Raw genomic sequence first — 18,416 nt, forward strand, 5'->3', positions numbered from 1 at the left:
GACAGACCAACACACAGACAGATATATAGAGACAGACCAACACACAGACAGATATATAGAGACAGACCAACACACAGACAGACATACAGACAGACCAACACACAGACAGATACACAGACAGACCAACACACAGACGGATACACAGACAGACCAACACACAGACAGATACACAGACAGACCAACACACAGACAGATACACAGACAGACCAACACACAGACAGATACACAGACAGACCAACACACAGATATATAGAGACAGACCAACACACAGACAGATACACAGACAGACCAACACACAGACAGGTGTAGAGACAGACCAACACACAGACAGATACACAGACAGACCAACACACAGACAGATACACAGACAGACCAACACACAGACAGATACACAGACAGACCAACACACAGACAGATACACAGACAGACCAACACACAGACAGATACACAGACAGACCAACACACAGATATATAGAGACAGACCAACACACAGACAGATACACAGACAGACCAACACACAGACAGATACACAGACAGACCAACACACAGACAGATACACAGACAGACCAACACACAGACAGATACACAGACAGACCAACACACAGATAAAGGAAGAGCAGACTCTTTTTTTAATTGAATGACATATCAGTTTTATTGAATGACACCAGAAAGTCACACAGACGTGGCGATGACCGATAACATGGACAGTAAAATATGATTCATCTCTGGGACAACAGAGGTATAGATGGCACTGTCCAATATGGCCGCTGTCAGGTAAACACCATCTGGGATTATAGTCAAGATGAAAAGTTATAAAAGCTATAGGTCAAGCATGTGTGTCGCTGTGTGAGAGAGGTATCTGTGGTAGCGCAGTGTGGCGATAGTGGGCTTGATATATACAGTATTTGCGTGTGTGTGTGTGTGTGTGTGTGTGTGTGAGCTCTAAAAGTATTGGGACAGTGAAACATGTGTTGTTGTTTTGGCTCTGTACTCCAGCACTTTGGATTTGAAACGATACAATGACTATGAGGCACAAATATCATAACCCCCCCTTGTAATGGTGAGAGGTTAGCATGTCGTAGGGGTATGATATGAGATTAGCACTTCATATCATACCCCTACGACATGCTAACCTCTCACCATTACAATAACAGGGGAGGTTAGCATTTCATATCATACCCCTACGACATGCTAACCTCTCACCATTACAATAACAGGGGAGGTTAGCATTTCATATCATACCCCCATGACATGCTAACCTCTCACCATTACAATAACAGGGGAGGTTAGCATTTCATATCATACCCCAACCATATGCTAACCTCTCACCATTACAATAACAGGGGAGGTTAGCATTTCATATCATACCCCTACGACATGCTAACCTCTCACCATTACAATAACAGGGGAGGCTAGCACTTCATATCATACCCCTACGACATGCTAACCTCTCACCATTACAATAACAGGGGAGGTTAGCATTTCATATCATACCCCTAAAACATGCTAATCTCTCCCCATTACAATAACAGGGGAGGTTAGCATTTCATATCATACCCCTAAAACATGCTAATCTCTCCCCATTACAATAACAGGGGAGGTTAGCATTTCATATCATACCCCTATGACATGCTAACCTCTCACCATTACAAGGGGGGGTTATGATATTTGTGCCTCATAGTCATTGTATCGTTTTAAATCCAAAGTGCTGGAGTACAGAGCCAAAACAACAACAAATGTGCCAATACTTTTAGAGCTCACTGTATACATCCTGTTAACATGTGTTTGTGTGTGTGTGCGTGCGTGCGTGTGTGTGTGTAAGTCTGTCTTTGGTCCGTGGGATGTTGTTAAGCTTCTTTGTTTCTCACTGGCTCATCTCAGCTTCCTTCTCAGGGTTGAAGCGTCACCTAGCCAGGCGGCTGGCTGTGGGCGGGGCAGCGCGCGGGCGGGGCAGCGGGCGGAGGCAGCAGGGGTGGGCATGGCTAGACGCCCCTGGACGGTCCTCGGGTTCTTACCTCGCTACCTCGTGCAGGACGCCGTAGGGGGCGGGGCGGCGGACATGGACTCTGGCCCGGTGGGCGTGGTCGGCAGCGCTGGTCCCCTGGCGCCCGCCGGTTGAGCCCCTTGAGCTGCCGCGCTGCACCGTCAAGACCTTGCTCATGTCCTGACCTGTTCCCGGCTGACTGGGTTGACTCAGCTGAATCGTCTGGATTGATTGGCTACTGGGTTGGCTCATCTGGTTGACCTGGGCACCGGGGCACGTCCTTTGGCACTCGGCAATCGTCAGGAAGTTGTTGTTGTTGCCGTGGCAGCCGCCGTACCAGAAGTGGGAGCACCTGGAGGCGGTGACGTCGTAGAAGTATCGGCCCGTCCAGCCACTGCAGGAGCCGGCCGCCTTGGGCAGAGAACAGGTGGTTCTGGGAACTACAGAGAAACAGGAAGACATGTCACACTTCTCTCCTTTTTGTCCATTAGAACATGTGAACATAAACAAAAGGTGGTACGAGAAAAGTGTAAAAGGTGTTTCGTGTTTTATAACTGTATTAATATAATGTCGTATTCAAGGCACAACAATAACGAATGAACAGTAACAAGCTAAACCGCTACTGTCAGTCTTTCTATCGAGCAGAGATAATACCCCTCTCCCGTCCTCACCGAAACCTATTCTCTCTTCCCTTCACCCTCCTCCCGTACCCCTCTCCCTTCCTCACCGTACCTATTCTCTCTTCCCTTCACCCTCCTCCCGTACCCCTCTCCCTTCCTCACCGAAACCTATTCTCTCTTCCCTTCACCCTCCTCCCGTTCCCTTCTCCCTCCTCCTCCCCTCGTTCCCTTCTCCCTCCTCCCCTCATTCCCTCATGCCCCTTCCCTGTCCTACCGTTGTATGGTGGGTTGGGGCAGCCCTCTCCATTGGGACCTGCGGCTACGAACATACGGTCGAAACAGCACCCGTAGGTGGTCAGGCGACACTGGATACTGTTCTCAGCTGGAGGAGGAGCCTGGGAGGAGGAGAAAGGAAGAGAGCGAGACAGTAAGAGCCAGTGAGACAGTAAGAGCCAGTGTGAGAGAGAGAGAGAGAGAGAGAGAGAGAGAGAGAGAGAGAGAGAGAGAGAGAGAGAGAGAGAGAGAGAGAGAGAGAGAGAGAGAGAGAGAGAGAGAGAGAGAGAGAGAGACAGATAGAGATAGAGAGAGAGAGAGAGAGAGAGAGAGAGACAGATAGAGATAGAGAGAGAGACAGATAGAGATAGAGAGAGAGAGAGAGAGAGAGAGAGAGAGCGACAGAGACAGAGAGACCCCTATCAGATCACAGCAAAATCACAGTCTACTTGAACAGAGCAATACTCAAATCATGAGGCATCAAAGCCAAAGGAACTGAATAATATTAAGAAATACTATAGATGGAAGGAAAGTAGTGTGGATACCTACCAAAAAACAATTAGGCAACAACACATTCAATCCCTTTCAGACAACTTCCTGGACAAAATGTTTCGCTGTAATAGTGAAGGTGTAAACTTGGCAGTAGAAAACCTACACCGTATATTTGACCTCTCAGCGTCCCTAATCAATCTAGAAATGTCAAGCAAATGAACAACAATGACAAATGGTTTGATGAAGAATATCCAACCGATAACATAGAGACCCAGAAAACATGAGCCCACACTATGGTGAATCACTAAAACAATACAGAAATACACAATACGAAAAAAGAAGGAACAGCAGAAATCAGCTCAATGTCATTGAAGAATCCATAGAATCGAACAACTTCCGGGACAATTGAAACACACTAAACTAGAGGTCAACTAGAGGTCAACTGAATATGATTTTTTTTTGCGGCGAAACCGATAATCGGAGGACCAAAAAAAGCCAATACCGATTACGTCGGACGATTTTTATATGTACAGTTGAAGTCAGAAGATTACATATGCTTAGGTTGGAGTCATTAAAACTTGTTTTTCAACCACTCCACAAATGTCTTGACAAGCCGGTTAGGACATCTACTTTGTACATGACACAAGTAATTTTTCCAACAATTGTTTACTGACAGATTATTTCACTTATAATTCACTGTATCACAATTCCAGTTTGGTCAGAAGTTTACATACACTAAGTTGACTGTGCCTTTAAACAGCTTGGAAAATTCCAGAAAATTATGTCATGGCTTTAGAAGCTTCTGATAGGCTAATTGACATCATTTGAGTCAATTGGAGGTGTACCTGTGGATGTATTTCAAGGCCTACCTTTAAACTCAGTGCCTCTTTGCTTGACATTGTGGGAAAATCAAAAGAAATCAGCCAAGACCTCAGAAAAAGAATTGTCGACCTCCACAAGCCTGGTTCATCCTTGGGAGCAATTTCCAAACTCCTGAAGGTACCACGTTCATCTGTACAAACAATAGTACGCAAGTACGCAAGTATAAACACGCGTTCTGTCTCCTAGAGATTAACTTACTTTGGTGCGAAAAGTGCAAATCAATCCCAGAACAACAGCAAAGGACCTTGTGAAGATGCTGGAGGAAACAGGTACAAAAGTATCTATATCCACAGTAAAACGAGTCCTATATAGACATAACCTGAATGGCCGCTCAGCAAGGAAGAAGCCACTGCTCCAAAACCACCATTAAAAAGCCAGACTACGGTTTGCAACTGCACATGGGTACAAAGATCGTACTTTTTGGAGAAATGTCCTCTGGTCTGATGAAACAAAAATAGAACTGTTTGGCCATAATGACCATCGTTATGTTTGGAGGAAAAAGGGGGAGGGTTGTGGGGGTGCTTTGCTGCAGGAGGGACTGGTGCATTTCACAAAATAGATGGCATCATGAGGGAGGAAAAATATGTGGATATATTGACGCAACATCTCAGGACATGAGTCAGGAAGTTAAAGTTGGGTCACAAATGGGTCCTCCAAATGGACAATGACCCCAAGCATACTTCCAAAGTTGTGGCAAAATGGCTTAAGGACAACAAAGTCAAGGTATTGGAGTGGCCGTCACAAAGCCATGACCTCAATCCTATAGTGGGCAGAACTGAAAAAGCATGTACGAGCAAGGAGGCCTACAAACCTGACTCAGTTACATCAGCTCTGTCAGGAGGAATGGGCCAAAATTCACCCAACTTATTGTGGGAAGCTTGTGGAAGGCTACCCAAAAACCTTTGATCCAAGTTAAACAATTTAAAGGCAAAACATGGAAATTCTGCCCCCTAGTCACAAAAGGTTAAAGGCAATGCTACCAAATACGAATTGAGTGTATGTGAACTTCTGACCCACAGGGAACGTGATGAAAGAAATCACTCAGGATTAAATGTCAGAAATTGTGAAAAACTGAGTTTAAATGTACTTCGTTAAGGTGTATGTTCCGACTTCAACTGTATATATTTGTAATAATGACAATTCCAACAATACTGAATGAACAATGAACACTTATATTTTAACTTAATATAATACATAAATATAATCAATTTAGTCTCAAATAAATAATGAAACATGTTCAATTTGATTTAAATAATGCAAAAACAAAGTGTTGGAGAAGAAAGTAAAAGTGCAATATGTGCCATGTAAAACGTTTCAGTTCCTTGCTCAGAACATGAGAACATATGAAAGCTGGTGGTTCCTTTTAACATGAGTCTTCAATATTCCCAGTTAAGAAGTTTTAGGTTGTTGTTGTTTTAGTTATTATAGGAATTATGACGCGTCAACTATTTCTCTCTATACCATTTGTATTTCATATACCTTTGACTATTGGATGTTCTTATAGGCACTTTAGTATTTAGTAATCTCAGGAGTTGATAGGCTTGAAGTCAAACAGCGCTGTGCTTCAAGCATTGCTAAGTATTGCTTTACTGGCACAGTAAAGTTTGAAAGAATGCTTACGAGCCTGCTGCTGCCTACCACCGCTCAGTCAGATTGCTCTATCAAATATCAAATCATACTACTATGCTTTATCTTGGTTAGGTCACAGTTGAAAAATGAGAACTTGTTCTCAACTAGCCTACCTGTTTAAATAAAGGTGAAATAAAAAAATAATAAATATATATATATATATCTAATACCTATTATTCACACTAATGTTGGGTTTCTGTAATAAAAATATCCTGTGTATCCTGTCTGAGGGCAATGCACACACACACACACGAACACACACACACACACACACACAAACGCACGTACACACACACACAAATGCACGCACACACACACATACACATGCGTGTGCGCATGCGCCCGCACACACACAAACACAGATATACACTGACAGACACACACACACCCAAGAACACACAGACACATAAACCACACACTCATAAAATCAATGGGAATACGCCACAGGGACAAATAGCTGTGCATCACACACACACACACACACACACACACACACACACACGAACACACACACACACACACACACACACACACACACACACACACACACACAATGCAGACCTAATTATAATATTATAACACAGAAACACAAGCCTTTAGTCATTAAATCAAATCCGGAAACTATCATCTCGAAAACAAAACGTTTATTCTTTCAGTGAAATACGAAACCGTTCCGGATTTTAGCGAACGGGTGGCATCCATCAGTCTAAATATTCCTGTTACATTGTACAACCTTCAATGTTATGTCATATCATTAATTAGTTCGCAACGAGTCAGGCGTCCCAAACTGCTGCATATTCCCTGACTCTGCGTGCAATGAACGCAAGAGAAGTGACACAATTTCCCTAGATAATATTGCCTGCAGACATGAATTTCTTTGAGCTAAATATGCAGATTAAAAAATATATACAGTGGGGCAAAAAAGTATTTAGTCAACCACCAATTGTGCAAGTTCTCCCACTTCAAAAGATGAGAGAGGCCTGTAATTTTCATCATAGGTACACCTCAACTATGACAGACAAAATGAGAAAAAAAATCCAGAAAATCATATTGTAGGATTTTTTATGAACTTATTTGCAAATTATGGTGGAAAATAAGTATTTGGTCACCTACAAACAAGCAAGATTTCTGGCTCTCACAGACCTGTAACTTCTTCTTTAAGAGGCGCCTGTGTCCAATTTGTGCAACGATTGTGCTTTTTTTGCGAGTGCGCTTTTGTTAAATCATCCCCCGTTTGGAGAAGTGATTTGATTATTAAATTAACAGGCACCGCATGTATTATATGCAACGCAGGACAAGCTAGTTAAACTAGTAATATCACTAGTTAACTAGTGATTATGTGAAGATTGATTATTTTTTTATAAGATAAGTTTAATGCTAGCTAGCAACTTACCTTGGATATGGAGAGAGGGGGGACATACGGTTTTGATAGAGAGAGAGAGAGAGAGAGAGAGAGAGAGAGAGAGAGAGAGAGAGAGAGAGAGAGAGAGAGACAGAGACAGAGACAGAGACAGAGACAGAGACAGAGACAGAGACAGAGAAGGTTTTGATAGAGAAAGAGAGAGAGAGAGACATAAGGTTTTGATAGAGAGAAAGAGAGAGAGAGAGAGGGGGGGGACATACGGTTTTGATACAGAGAGAGAGACAGAGACAGAGAGAGAGAGAGAGAGAGAGAGAGAGAGAGAGAGAGATGAGGACTTCGAGAGAGAGAGAGAGAGGTTTTGATAGAGAGAAAGAGAGAGAGAGAGAGAGAGAGAGAGAGAGAGAGAGAGAGGGACATAAGGCTTTGATAGAGAGGGGTTATAGGATAGAGAGGGTCTCAGAGAGGAGGTTATAGGATAGAGAGGGGCTCAGAGAGGAGGTTATAGGATAGAGGAAGTACAGGTCCTTACTTGAGGAACATATTCCAGACAGTCTTCCCTGTTGGGCCTCTGTGATACGGTCACACCATCCCTGCAACATCCATACCTGAGGGATTTAGTCAGACAGACAAACAGAGAGGGAGAGATTTAGTCAGACAGACAGAGAGGGAGGGATTTAGTCAGACAGACAGACAGACAGACAGAGAGGGAGGGATTTAGTCAGACAGACAAACAGAGAGGGAGGGATTTAGTCAGACAGACAGAGAGGGAGGGATTTAGTCAGACAGACAGACAGAGAGGGAGGGATTTAGTCAGACAGACAGACAGAGGGAGGGAGGGATTTAGTCATACAGACAGAGAGGGAAGGATTTACTCAGACAGTCAGAGAGGGAGGGATTTAGTCAGACAGTCAGAGAGGGAGGGATTTAGTCATACAGACAGAGCGGGAGGGATTTAGTCAGACAGACAGAGAGAGAGGGAGGGAGAGTTTGAGCAGAGAACCGTGCGTGTGCGTGTGTGTGTGTGGTCTACCTGGTGGTTGTGCAGAAAGCCTGCTCGGGGCGTGGAGCCCAGCGGGACACCTGTGGGCAGCCTAGACCCCCTGCCCCCCCAGCTGCCGTGGCGCCGTCTGGGCAGCAGCCGTAGTAGGACTGGCTACAGTGTTGGGCCGGCCCGAAGCCGTGAGGGTGGTACACTGTGCTGGTCTGGGGGTCAACACTGTCTGGTCTGTGGACTGACAGAAACATTGGATTACATGGGGACCTTGGTGAGAGTGGGAGAAGGAAGAACGGTCAATGGAAGGAGAACTGCTGTCAGGGAGTACAGCTCACACTGGGGTCAGAGGTCAGGGGTCAGGGTAGAACATGTCAATGGAAGGAGAGCTGCTGTCAGAGGATACAGTTCACACAGGGGTCAGGGTAGAACACGTCAATGGAAGGAGAGCTGCTGTCAGAGAGTACAGCTCACACAGGGGTCAGAGGTCAGGGGCCAGGGGTCAGGGTAGAACACGTCAATGGAAGGAGAGCTGCTGTCAGAGAGTACAGCTCACACAGGGGTCAGAGGTCAAGGGCCAGGGGTCAGGGTAGAACACGTCAATGGAAGGAGAGCTGCTGTCAGAGAGTACAGATCACACAGGGGTCAGAGGTCAGGGGCCAGGGGTCAGGGTAGAACACGTCAATTGAAGGAGAACTGCTGTCAGAGAATACAGCTCACACAGGGGTCAGGGGTCAGGTGTCAGGAGTCAGGGTAGAACACGTCAATAGAAGGAGAGCTGCTGTCAGAGAGTACAGCTCACACAGGGGTCAGGGGTTAGGGGTCAGGGTAGAACACGTCAATGGAAGGAGAGCTGCTGTCAGAGAGCACAGCTCACACAGGGGTCAGAGGTCAGGGGCCAGGGGTCAGGGTAGAACACGTCAATTGAAGGAGAACTGCTGTCAGAGAATACAGCTCACACAGGGGTCAGGGGTCAGGTGTTAGGAGTCAGGGTAGAACACGTCAATAGAAGGAGAGCTGCTGTCAGAGAGTACAGCTCACACAGGGGTCAGGGGTCAGGGGTTAGGGGTCAGGGTAGAACACGTCAATGGAAGGAGAGCTGCTGTCAGAGAGCACAGCTCACACAGGGGTCAGAGGTCAGGTGTTAGGAGTCAGGGTAGAACACGTCAATAGAAGGAGAGCTGCTGTCAAAGAGTACAGCTCACACAGGGGTCAGGGGTTAGGGGTCAGGGGTCAGGGTAGAACACGCCAATGGAAGGAGAGCTGCTGTCAGAGTTAAACATCAGTCTTGTCAGAGAGTACAGCTCACATAGGGGTCAGGGGGCAGAGGTCAGGGCAGAAAGAGACTGGATCACAGTAATGACTACTGTTAGTAGAACCCCAGTGAGAGAACACACAGCATGGACAAACTATCAACAACACAGCAACATGATGACAGATCACACAGAGAACTAGTCACATAGAGAACACACAGCAGAGAAATATCACACAGTCCAGACCGGCGCTCACTCACACATATTTGAATCAGACCGACAAAGCCCACGGACCCCGTGACTTGGACAGATAGACAGATGAATGAAAGGACAAGGACAAGTTGACTTGGACAGATAGACAGATGGATGAAAGGACAAGGACAAATTGACTTGGACAGATAGACAGATGGATGAAAGGACAAGTTGACTTGGACAGATAGACAGATGAATGAAAGGACAAGGACAAGTTGACTTGGACAGATAGACAGATGGATGAAAGGACAAGGACAAGTTGACTTGGACAGATAGACAGATGGATGAAAGGACAAGTTGACTTGGACAGATAGACAGATGAATGAAAGGACAAGGACAAGTTGACTTGGACAGATAGACAGATGGATGAAAGGACAAGGACACGTTGACTTGGACAAATAGACAGATGGATGAAAGGACAAGTTGACTTGGACAGATAGACAGATGGATGAAAGGACAAGGACAAGTTGACTGGGACAGATAGACAGATGGATGAAAGGACAAGTTGACTTGGACAGATAGACAGATGAATGAAAGGACAAGGACAAGTTGACTTGGACAGATAGACAGATGGATGAAAGGACAAGGACACGTTGACTTGGACAGATAGACAGATGGATGAAAGGACAAGTTGACTTGGACAGATAGACAGATGGAGGAAAGGACAAGTTGACTTGGACAGATAGACAGATGGATGAAAGGACAAGGACAAGTTGACTGGGACAGATAGACAGATGGATGAAAGGACAAGTTGACTTGGACAGATAGACAGATGGATGAAAGGACAAGTTGACTTGGACAGATAGACAGATGGATGAAAGGACAAGGACAAGTTGACTGGGACAGATAGACAGATGGATGAAAGGACAAGGACAAGTTGACTGGGACAGATAGACAGATGGATGAAAGGACAAGTTGACTTGGACAGATAGACAGATGGATGAAAGGACAAGTTGACTTGGACAGATAGACAGATGGATGAAAGGACAAGGACAAGTTGACTGGGACAGATAGACAGATGGATGAAAGGACAAGTTGACTTGGACAGATAGACAGATGAATGAAAGGACAAGTTGACTTGGACAGATAGACAGATGGATGAAAGGACAAGGACAAGTTGACTTGGACAGATAGACAGATGAATGAAAGGACAAGTTGACTTGGACAGATAGACAGATGAATGAAAGGACAAGTTGACTTGGACAGATAGACAGATGAATGAAAGGACAAGTTGACTTGGACAGATAGACAGATGAATGAAAGGACAAGTTGACTGGGACAGATAGACAGATGAATGAAAGGACAAGTTGACTTGGACAGATAGACAGATGAATGAAAGGACAAGTTGACTTGGACAGATAGACAGATGGATGAAAGGACAAGGACAAGTTGACTTGGACAGATAGGCAGATGGATGAAAGGACAAGGTCAAGTGGACTTGGACAGATAGACAGATGAATGAAAGGACAAGTTGACTTGGACAGATAGACAGATGGATGAAAGGACAAGTTGACTTGGACAGATAGACAGATGGATGAAAGGACAAGGTCAAGTGGACTTGGACAGATAGACAGATGAATGAAAGTCAAGGACAAGTGGACAGAAGGATGAAAGAATGAGTCAGGTACCTGTGGCGTGGTCTGGCATGTAGGGAGTGAAACCATACTGTGTGTTGTCATGTCCTCTGGGATCCTGCATACTGGGGGTCGCTGGACAGAGAGATGGAGACAGGCATAAATATATAGCCAGCTATAGTAGACAGGGGGTCGCTGGACAGAGAGATGGAGACACACACACAGAGAGACAGCATGTTTTCACCTTGTGGGTGGTAGCAGGGCTGTGTGTTGCAGGTCTCCAATGTGAGGGGTTTGGGGACATAGTTACAACGTTCCACTGGGTACAGGTTCCTCTCTCTGTCAGAACACATCACCTGGCGCTCACGCAGACCTGACTCACAGCTCTTAGAGCACTGGAGACGGGAGAGGAGGAGAGGAGAGGAGGAGGGGAGGAGGAGAGGAGACGGGAGAGGAGGAGAGGAGAGGAGGAGGAGAGTAGGAGAGGAGACGGGAGAGGAGGAGAGGAGACGGGAGAGGAGGAGAGGAGAGGAGGAGGGGAGGAGGAGAGGAGACGGGAGAGGAGGAGAGGAGAGGAGGAGGAGAGGAGAGGAGGAGGGGAGGAGACAGGAGAGGAGGAGGAGAGGAGGAGGAGAGGAGAGGAGGAGAGGAGAGGAGGAGAGGAGAGGAGGAGGGGAGGAGACGGGAGAGGAGGAGAGGAGGAGGGGAGGAGGAGAGGGGAGGATAAGGGGAGAAGAGGAGGAGAGGTGGAGGAGAGGAGGAGAGGGTAGGAGGAGGAGAGGAGGAGAAGAGGGGAGGAGGAGGATGGGAAGAGGGTAGGAAGTGTGGAGGAGGAGGGTAGGAGGGTAGGAAGAGGGGAGGAGGAGGGGAAGAGGGTAGCAGGGTAGGAGGAGGGTAGGAGGAGAAGAGGGGAGGAGGAGGATGGGAAGAGGGTAGGAGGGTAGGAGGAGGGCAGGAGGGGAAGAGAGGAGGAGAGGAATGATGTGAGTGTTTAAGCATGCGTGTATGTATGTGTGTGTCTGAGCTTGAGTGTGTGTTAACTGTGTGTGTATGTGTTTGTAACGTCTGTCTGTCAGTCTGTGCCACTCACCAGTCCCCAGTCTCCAACGTGCCAGCTGACAGCCAGTAGGCATGCGGGCATGGAACAGGACTGGGCGGCTACAGGGCGGAGTGAGGCGGAGCAGGAGGTGTCTGCTAGCTGGACTGATGCTTCTCCTACACACATCACCTCTCTGGATTGATCCCCTGTCCCACATGTTACTGAACACTACAGAGTAACACACCACAGTTAGACTGAACACTGCAGAGTAACACACCACAGTTAGACTGAACACTGCAGAGTAACACACCACAGTCAGACTGAACACGGCAGAGAACCAGTCAGACTGAACCCGGCAGAGAACCAGTCAGACTGAACACTGCAGAGAACCAGTCAGACTGAACCCGGCAGAGAACCAGTCAGACTGAACTCGGCAGAGAACCAGTCAGACTGAACACTGCTCCGATTCTTTATCACTAAAAAATGGGACTAGTAGGATTGGGGTGAATTCCACTTCAATGCTGTCAATTCAGGTAAATTGACTGAATTAAATTGGATTGGATTGAATTAGATTAAATTGGATTCGATTGGATTAGATCAGATTCAATTGGATTGGATTAGATTCAATTGGATTAGATTGGATTAGATTGGATTAAATTAGATTGGATCAGATAAAATTGGATTAGATTGATTGGATTAGATTGGATTAGATTAAATTAGATTGGATTAGATTGGATTAGATTAAATTAGATTGGATCAGATTAAATTGGATGAGATTAAATTGGATGAGATTAAATTGGATTAGATTCAATTAGATTGGATTAGATTGGATTAGATTAAATTAGATTGGATCAGATTAAATTGGATGAGATTAAATTGGATTAGATTAAATTGGATTAGATTCAATTAGATTGGATTAGATTGGATTAGATTAAATTAGATTGGATCAGATTAAATTGGATTAGATTAAATTGGATTAGATTGGATTCAATTGGATTTGAGTCTTCAATTATTGTCTGTTCTTCAAATAAATGGATGTGCTTTATGTACAGAACATTCAAAGAGAGACATACAAACAATTCACGAATACGATAGTTTAAGGAATTCACTCCAACCATGGTGACAATCTACGTATGACTCTCTCATTAGTCAACCCCCGTCGCTCTGCTGCTCAGCTTCAGTACCTACCAGGCTCCAGGCAGAGGCCCTCCAGGAGGCACACAGCTGCATGCTACAGGTCTGCAGGGTGGGCGGGGCTGGAGTGTAGGCTGCACAGACGCCGTCCTCCACCACGCGGGGCCCCGATGCATCATGGGAGACACACTGCACGCTGCGCACCTGGGAACCACCGCCGCACGACACTGAGCATGCGTTCCACTCACCTGTTGTCCAGCTAACAGGAAGTAAAGAGAGACAGGAGTTAACGTTTTGATGTTACTTAGCCCTGAGACACGGCTGTAAACTCCTATGGCAGGGAGTCAAACTCAATTCATGGAGGGCCCAGTGTCACCTGGTTGTCTAGGTCTTCATTAATGAGTTAGGACCTCCCCTCACCTGGTTGTCTAGGTCTTCATTAATGAGTTAGGACCTCCCCTCACCTGGTTGTCTAGGTCTTCATTAATGAGTTAGGACCTCCCCTCACCTGGTTGTCTAGGTCTTCATTAATGAGTTAGGACCTCCCCTCACCTGGTTGTCTAGGTCTTCATTAATGAGTTAGGACCTCCCCTCACCTGGTTGTCTTCATTGGACACAAATGGAAAGGATAAAACAACCAGCAGCCACTCTGCCGTCCAGGAAGTGAGTTTGACAGCCCTGTCCAATGGCGTGTCTCTGAGTGTACAAACATGTCTGAGGGTTAGAAGCTATTCTATTCCTGGTCAGACTCAGTACTGTAGCCACAAACCCCTCCACCTGCAGCTACCCACACCACAGCCCCAGGCCCCCTCCACCCACAGCTACCCACACCACAACCCCAGGCCCCCTCCACCCACAGCTACCCACACCACAACCCCAGGCCCCCTCCACCCACAGCTACCCACACCACAACCCCAGGCCCCCTCCACCCACAGCTACCCACACCACAACCCCAGGCCCCCTCCACCCATAGCTACCCACACCACAACCCCAGGCCCCCTCCACCCGCAGCTACCCACACCACAGTCATAAGCTGATGCTACAAACCTCAAAGCAAGCAACTAATCAGGAGGGCTATTCCAGGTTACTACCCCTCACTGGTTAGGCTAGACTTTAACACACTAAAGTCAACAAGCAGTGTTGAATACACATAAAACAGACAGTTAGCTGACAGAGGTTTCCTCTGATCATATACATACACATAGCAACACATAGCAACATAGTGCCCCTAAACACTGGTACTCTACTGAGTTAATACTAATATATACACACTACTACTCTACTGGGGTAAATACTGATATATACACACTAGTACTCTACTGGGGTAAGTACTGATATATACACACTAGTACTCTACTGAGTTAATACTAACATATAGACACTAGTACTCTACTGGGGTAAATACTGATATATACACACTAGTACTCTACTGGGGTAAGTACTGATATATACACACTAGTACTCTACTGGGGGTCAATACTTATATATACACACTAGTGCTCTACTGGGGTCTATACTGATATATACACACTAGTACTCTACTGGGGTATATACCGATATATACACACTAGTACTCTACTGGGGTCTATACTGATATATACACACTAGTACTCTACTGGGGTCTATACTGATATATACACACTAGTACTCTACTGGGGTATATACCGATATATACACACTAGTACTCTACTGGGGTTAATACTGATATATACACACTAGTACTCTACTGAGTTAATACTGATATATACACACTAGTACTCTACTGAGTTAATACTGATATATACACGAGTACAGTACCTTCGGAAAGTATTCATACCCCTTGACTTTTTACAAATGTTCTTGTATTACAGCCTAAAATTAAAATAGATTTCTCACCTGTCTATACACAATACCCCATAATCATTTACATACGTATTCACAGCCCTGAGACAATACATGTTGGAAATCACCTGGCAGCGATTACAGCTGTGAGTCTTTCTGGGTAAGTCTCAAAGAGCTTTTCACACCTGGATTGTACAATATTTGCACATTATTATTTTGTAAAATCTCTGTCAAGTTCGTTGGCTACACAGCCATTTTCAAGTCTTGCCATATATTTTCAAGTCCAAACTGTAACTAGGCCACTCAGGAACATTCAATTCAGTGTTATATTTGACCTTGTGCTCTAGGTTTATTGTCCTCCTGAAATGTGTCTCCCAGTTTCTGTTGGAAAGCAGACTGATCTAGAAAGAAAAGAAACGCACACCTATTAAGACGAGGTGCTGGTTAGCGGAGTGGAACACCTATTAAGACGAGGTGCTGGCTAGCGGAGTAGAACACCTATTAAGACGAGGTGCTGGCTAGCGGAGTGGAACACCTATTAAGACGAGGTGCTGGCTAGCGGAGTAGAACACCTATTAAGACGAGGTGCTGGCTAGCGGAGTGGAACACCTATTAAGACGAGGTGCTGGCTAGCGGAGTAGAACACCTATTTAGACGAGGTGCTGGCTAGCGGAGTAGAACACCTATTAAGACGAGGTGCTGGCTAGCGGAGTAGAACACCTATTAAGACGAGGTGCTGGCTAGCGGAGTAGAACACCTATTAAGACGAGGTGCTGGCTAGCGGAGTGGAACACCTATTAAGACGAGGTGCTGGTTAGCGGAGTAGAACACCTATTAAGACGAGGTGCTGGCTAGCGGAGTGGAACACCTATTAAGACGAGGTGCTGGCTAGCGGAGTAGAACACCTATTAAGACGAGGTGCTGGCTAGCGGAGTAGAACACCTATTAAGACGAGGTGCTGGCTAGCGGAGTAGAACACCTATTAAGACGAGGTGCTGGCTAGCGGAGTAGAAACTTGAAAATAAAAGAGAGCCGCACACTCTAGGAGCTCAGATGCAAAAAAATTAATTACCGACGTTTCGACAGCCAAGCTGTCGTCATCGGGGTATAAAGCAGACTGAGCCAGGTTTTCCTCTAGACCTATACCTGTGCTTAGCTCTATTCCATTTATTTTTATCCTAAAAAAAACTCCCCAGTCCTTAACAATAACAAGCATACACATAACATGACGCAGACACCACCATGCTTGAAAATATGAAAAGTGGTAACATTTTGTATTCAGAACATAAAATGAATTTCTTGTCCACATTTTTTTCAGTTTAACTTTAGTGCCTTGTTGCAAACAGGATGCATGTTCTGGAATATTTTGTATCTGTACAGGCTTCCTTCTTTTCACTCAGTCAATTAGGTTAGTATTGTGGAGTAACTACAATGTTGTTGATCCATCCTCAGAGTCTCCTATCACAGCCATTAAACTCTGTGACTGTTTTAAAGTCATCATGTTGAAATCCCTGAGCAGTTTCCTTCCTCTCCGGCAACTGAGTTAGATAGGACACCTGTATCTTTGTAGTGACTGGGTGTATTGATACGCCATCCAAAGTGTAATTAATAACTTCCTCGTGCTCAAAGGGATATTCAGTGTCTGCTTTTTTATTTTTACCCGTCTACCAATAGGTGCCCTTCTTTGCGAGGCATTGAAAAACCTCCCTGGTCTTTGTGGTGGAAAGTCACTGCTCGACTGAGGGACCTTACAGATAATTGTATGTGTGGGGTACAGAGATGAGGTAGTCATTAAAAAATCATGATAAACACTACTATTGCACACAGTGTGAGGCCATGCAACTTATTATGTGACTTGTTGAGCACATTTTTACAGAGTTAGTCCATGTGACTTGTTAGGCAAATATTTCCTACTGAACTTATTTAGGCTTGCCATAACAAAGGGGTTGAATATTTATTGACTCAAGACATTTCAGCTTTTCATTTTGAATTATTTTGTAAACACTTCTAAAAGCCTAACTCAACTTTGACATTATGGGGTATTGTGTTTAGGCCAGTGACACAAACTCTCAAATTAATCCATTTAAATTCAGAATGTAACAACAAAATATGGAAAAAGTCTAGGGGTATGAACACTTTCTGAAGACCAAACACCCAGACATACTGATAAACACTTGAAGTAGGAAGTTTACATACACGTAGGTTGGAGTCATTAAAACTCTTTCTGAAGACCAAACACCCAGACATACTGATAAACACTTGAAGTAGGAAGTTTACATACACGTAGGTTGGAGTCATTAAAACTCATTTTTCAACCACTCCACAAATTGATTGTTAACAAACTATAGTTTTGGCAAGTCGGTTAGGTCTTCTACTTTGTGCATGACACAAGTCATTTTTCCAAAAATTGTTTACAGACAGATTATTTAACTTATAATTCACTGTATCAAATTCCAGTGGGTCAGAAGTTTACATACACTAAGTTGACTCTGCCTTTAAACAGCTTGGAAAATTCCAGAAAATGATGTCATAGCTTTAGAAGCTTCTGATAGGCTAATTGACATAATTTGAGTTCATTGGAGGTGTACCTGTGGATGTAAGGCCTACCTTCAAACGCAGTGCGTCTTTGCTTGACATCATGGGAAAATCAAAAGAAATCAGCCAAGACCTCAGAAAGAAAATTGTAGACCTCCACAAGTCTGGTTCATCTTTGGGAACAATTTTCAAACGCCTGAAGGTACCACGTTCATCTGTACAAATAGTACGCAAGTATAAACACCATGGGACCACGCAGCTGTCATACAGCTCAGGAAGGAGACGCGTTCTGTCTCCTAGAGATGAACGTACTTTGGTGCAAAAAGTGCAAATCAATCCCAGAACAACAGCAAAGGACCTTGTGAAGATGCTGGAGGAAACAGGTACAAAAGTATCTATATCCACAGTAAAACGAGTCCTATATCGACATAACCTGAAAGGCCGATCAGCAAGGAAAAAGCCACTGCTCCAAAACCGCCATAAAAAGCCAGTCTACAGTTTGCAACTGCAAATGGGGACAAAGATCATACTTTTTGGAGAAATGTCCTCTGGTCTGATGAAACAGTTTGGCCAT

General features: G+C 45.1%; 1 protein-coding gene across 2 annotated transcripts in view; it reads right to left on the minus strand.

Annotated features, from left to right (window-relative positions):
- Window positions 1–624: 624 nt before the first annotated feature.
- Window positions 625–18,416, minus strand: part of LOC110505942 (papilin) — a 71,977-nt gene continuing 54,185 nt past the window's right edge. For both annotated transcript variants that reach the window (XM_036962902.2, XM_036962903.2), the window contains 8 exons: window positions 13,541–13,745; window positions 12,404–12,580; window positions 11,558–11,708; window positions 11,368–11,448; window positions 8,274–8,475; window positions 7,773–7,848; window positions 2,879–2,999; window positions 625–2,424 (listed from right to left, as the gene is read on the minus strand). In XM_036962902.2, coding sequence (XP_036818797.2) covers window positions 2,012–2,424; window positions 2,879–2,999; window positions 7,773–7,848; window positions 8,274–8,475; window positions 11,368–11,448; window positions 11,558–11,708; window positions 12,404–12,580; window positions 13,541–13,745 — 1,426 coding nt within the window. In that variant the 3' untranslated portion in view covers window positions 625–2,011. The remainder of the gene's footprint in view (window positions 2,425–2,878; window positions 3,000–7,772; window positions 7,849–8,273; window positions 8,476–11,367; window positions 11,449–11,557; window positions 11,709–12,403; window positions 12,581–13,540; window positions 13,746–18,416) is intronic.

This window comes from Oncorhynchus mykiss, chromosome 25 (assembly GCF_057628025.1).
Source record: "Oncorhynchus mykiss isolate SJ-2025 chromosome 25, ASM5762802v1, whole genome shotgun sequence".
NCBI classification, from domain to species: domain Eukaryota; kingdom Metazoa; phylum Chordata; class Actinopteri; order Salmoniformes; family Salmonidae; genus Oncorhynchus; species Oncorhynchus mykiss.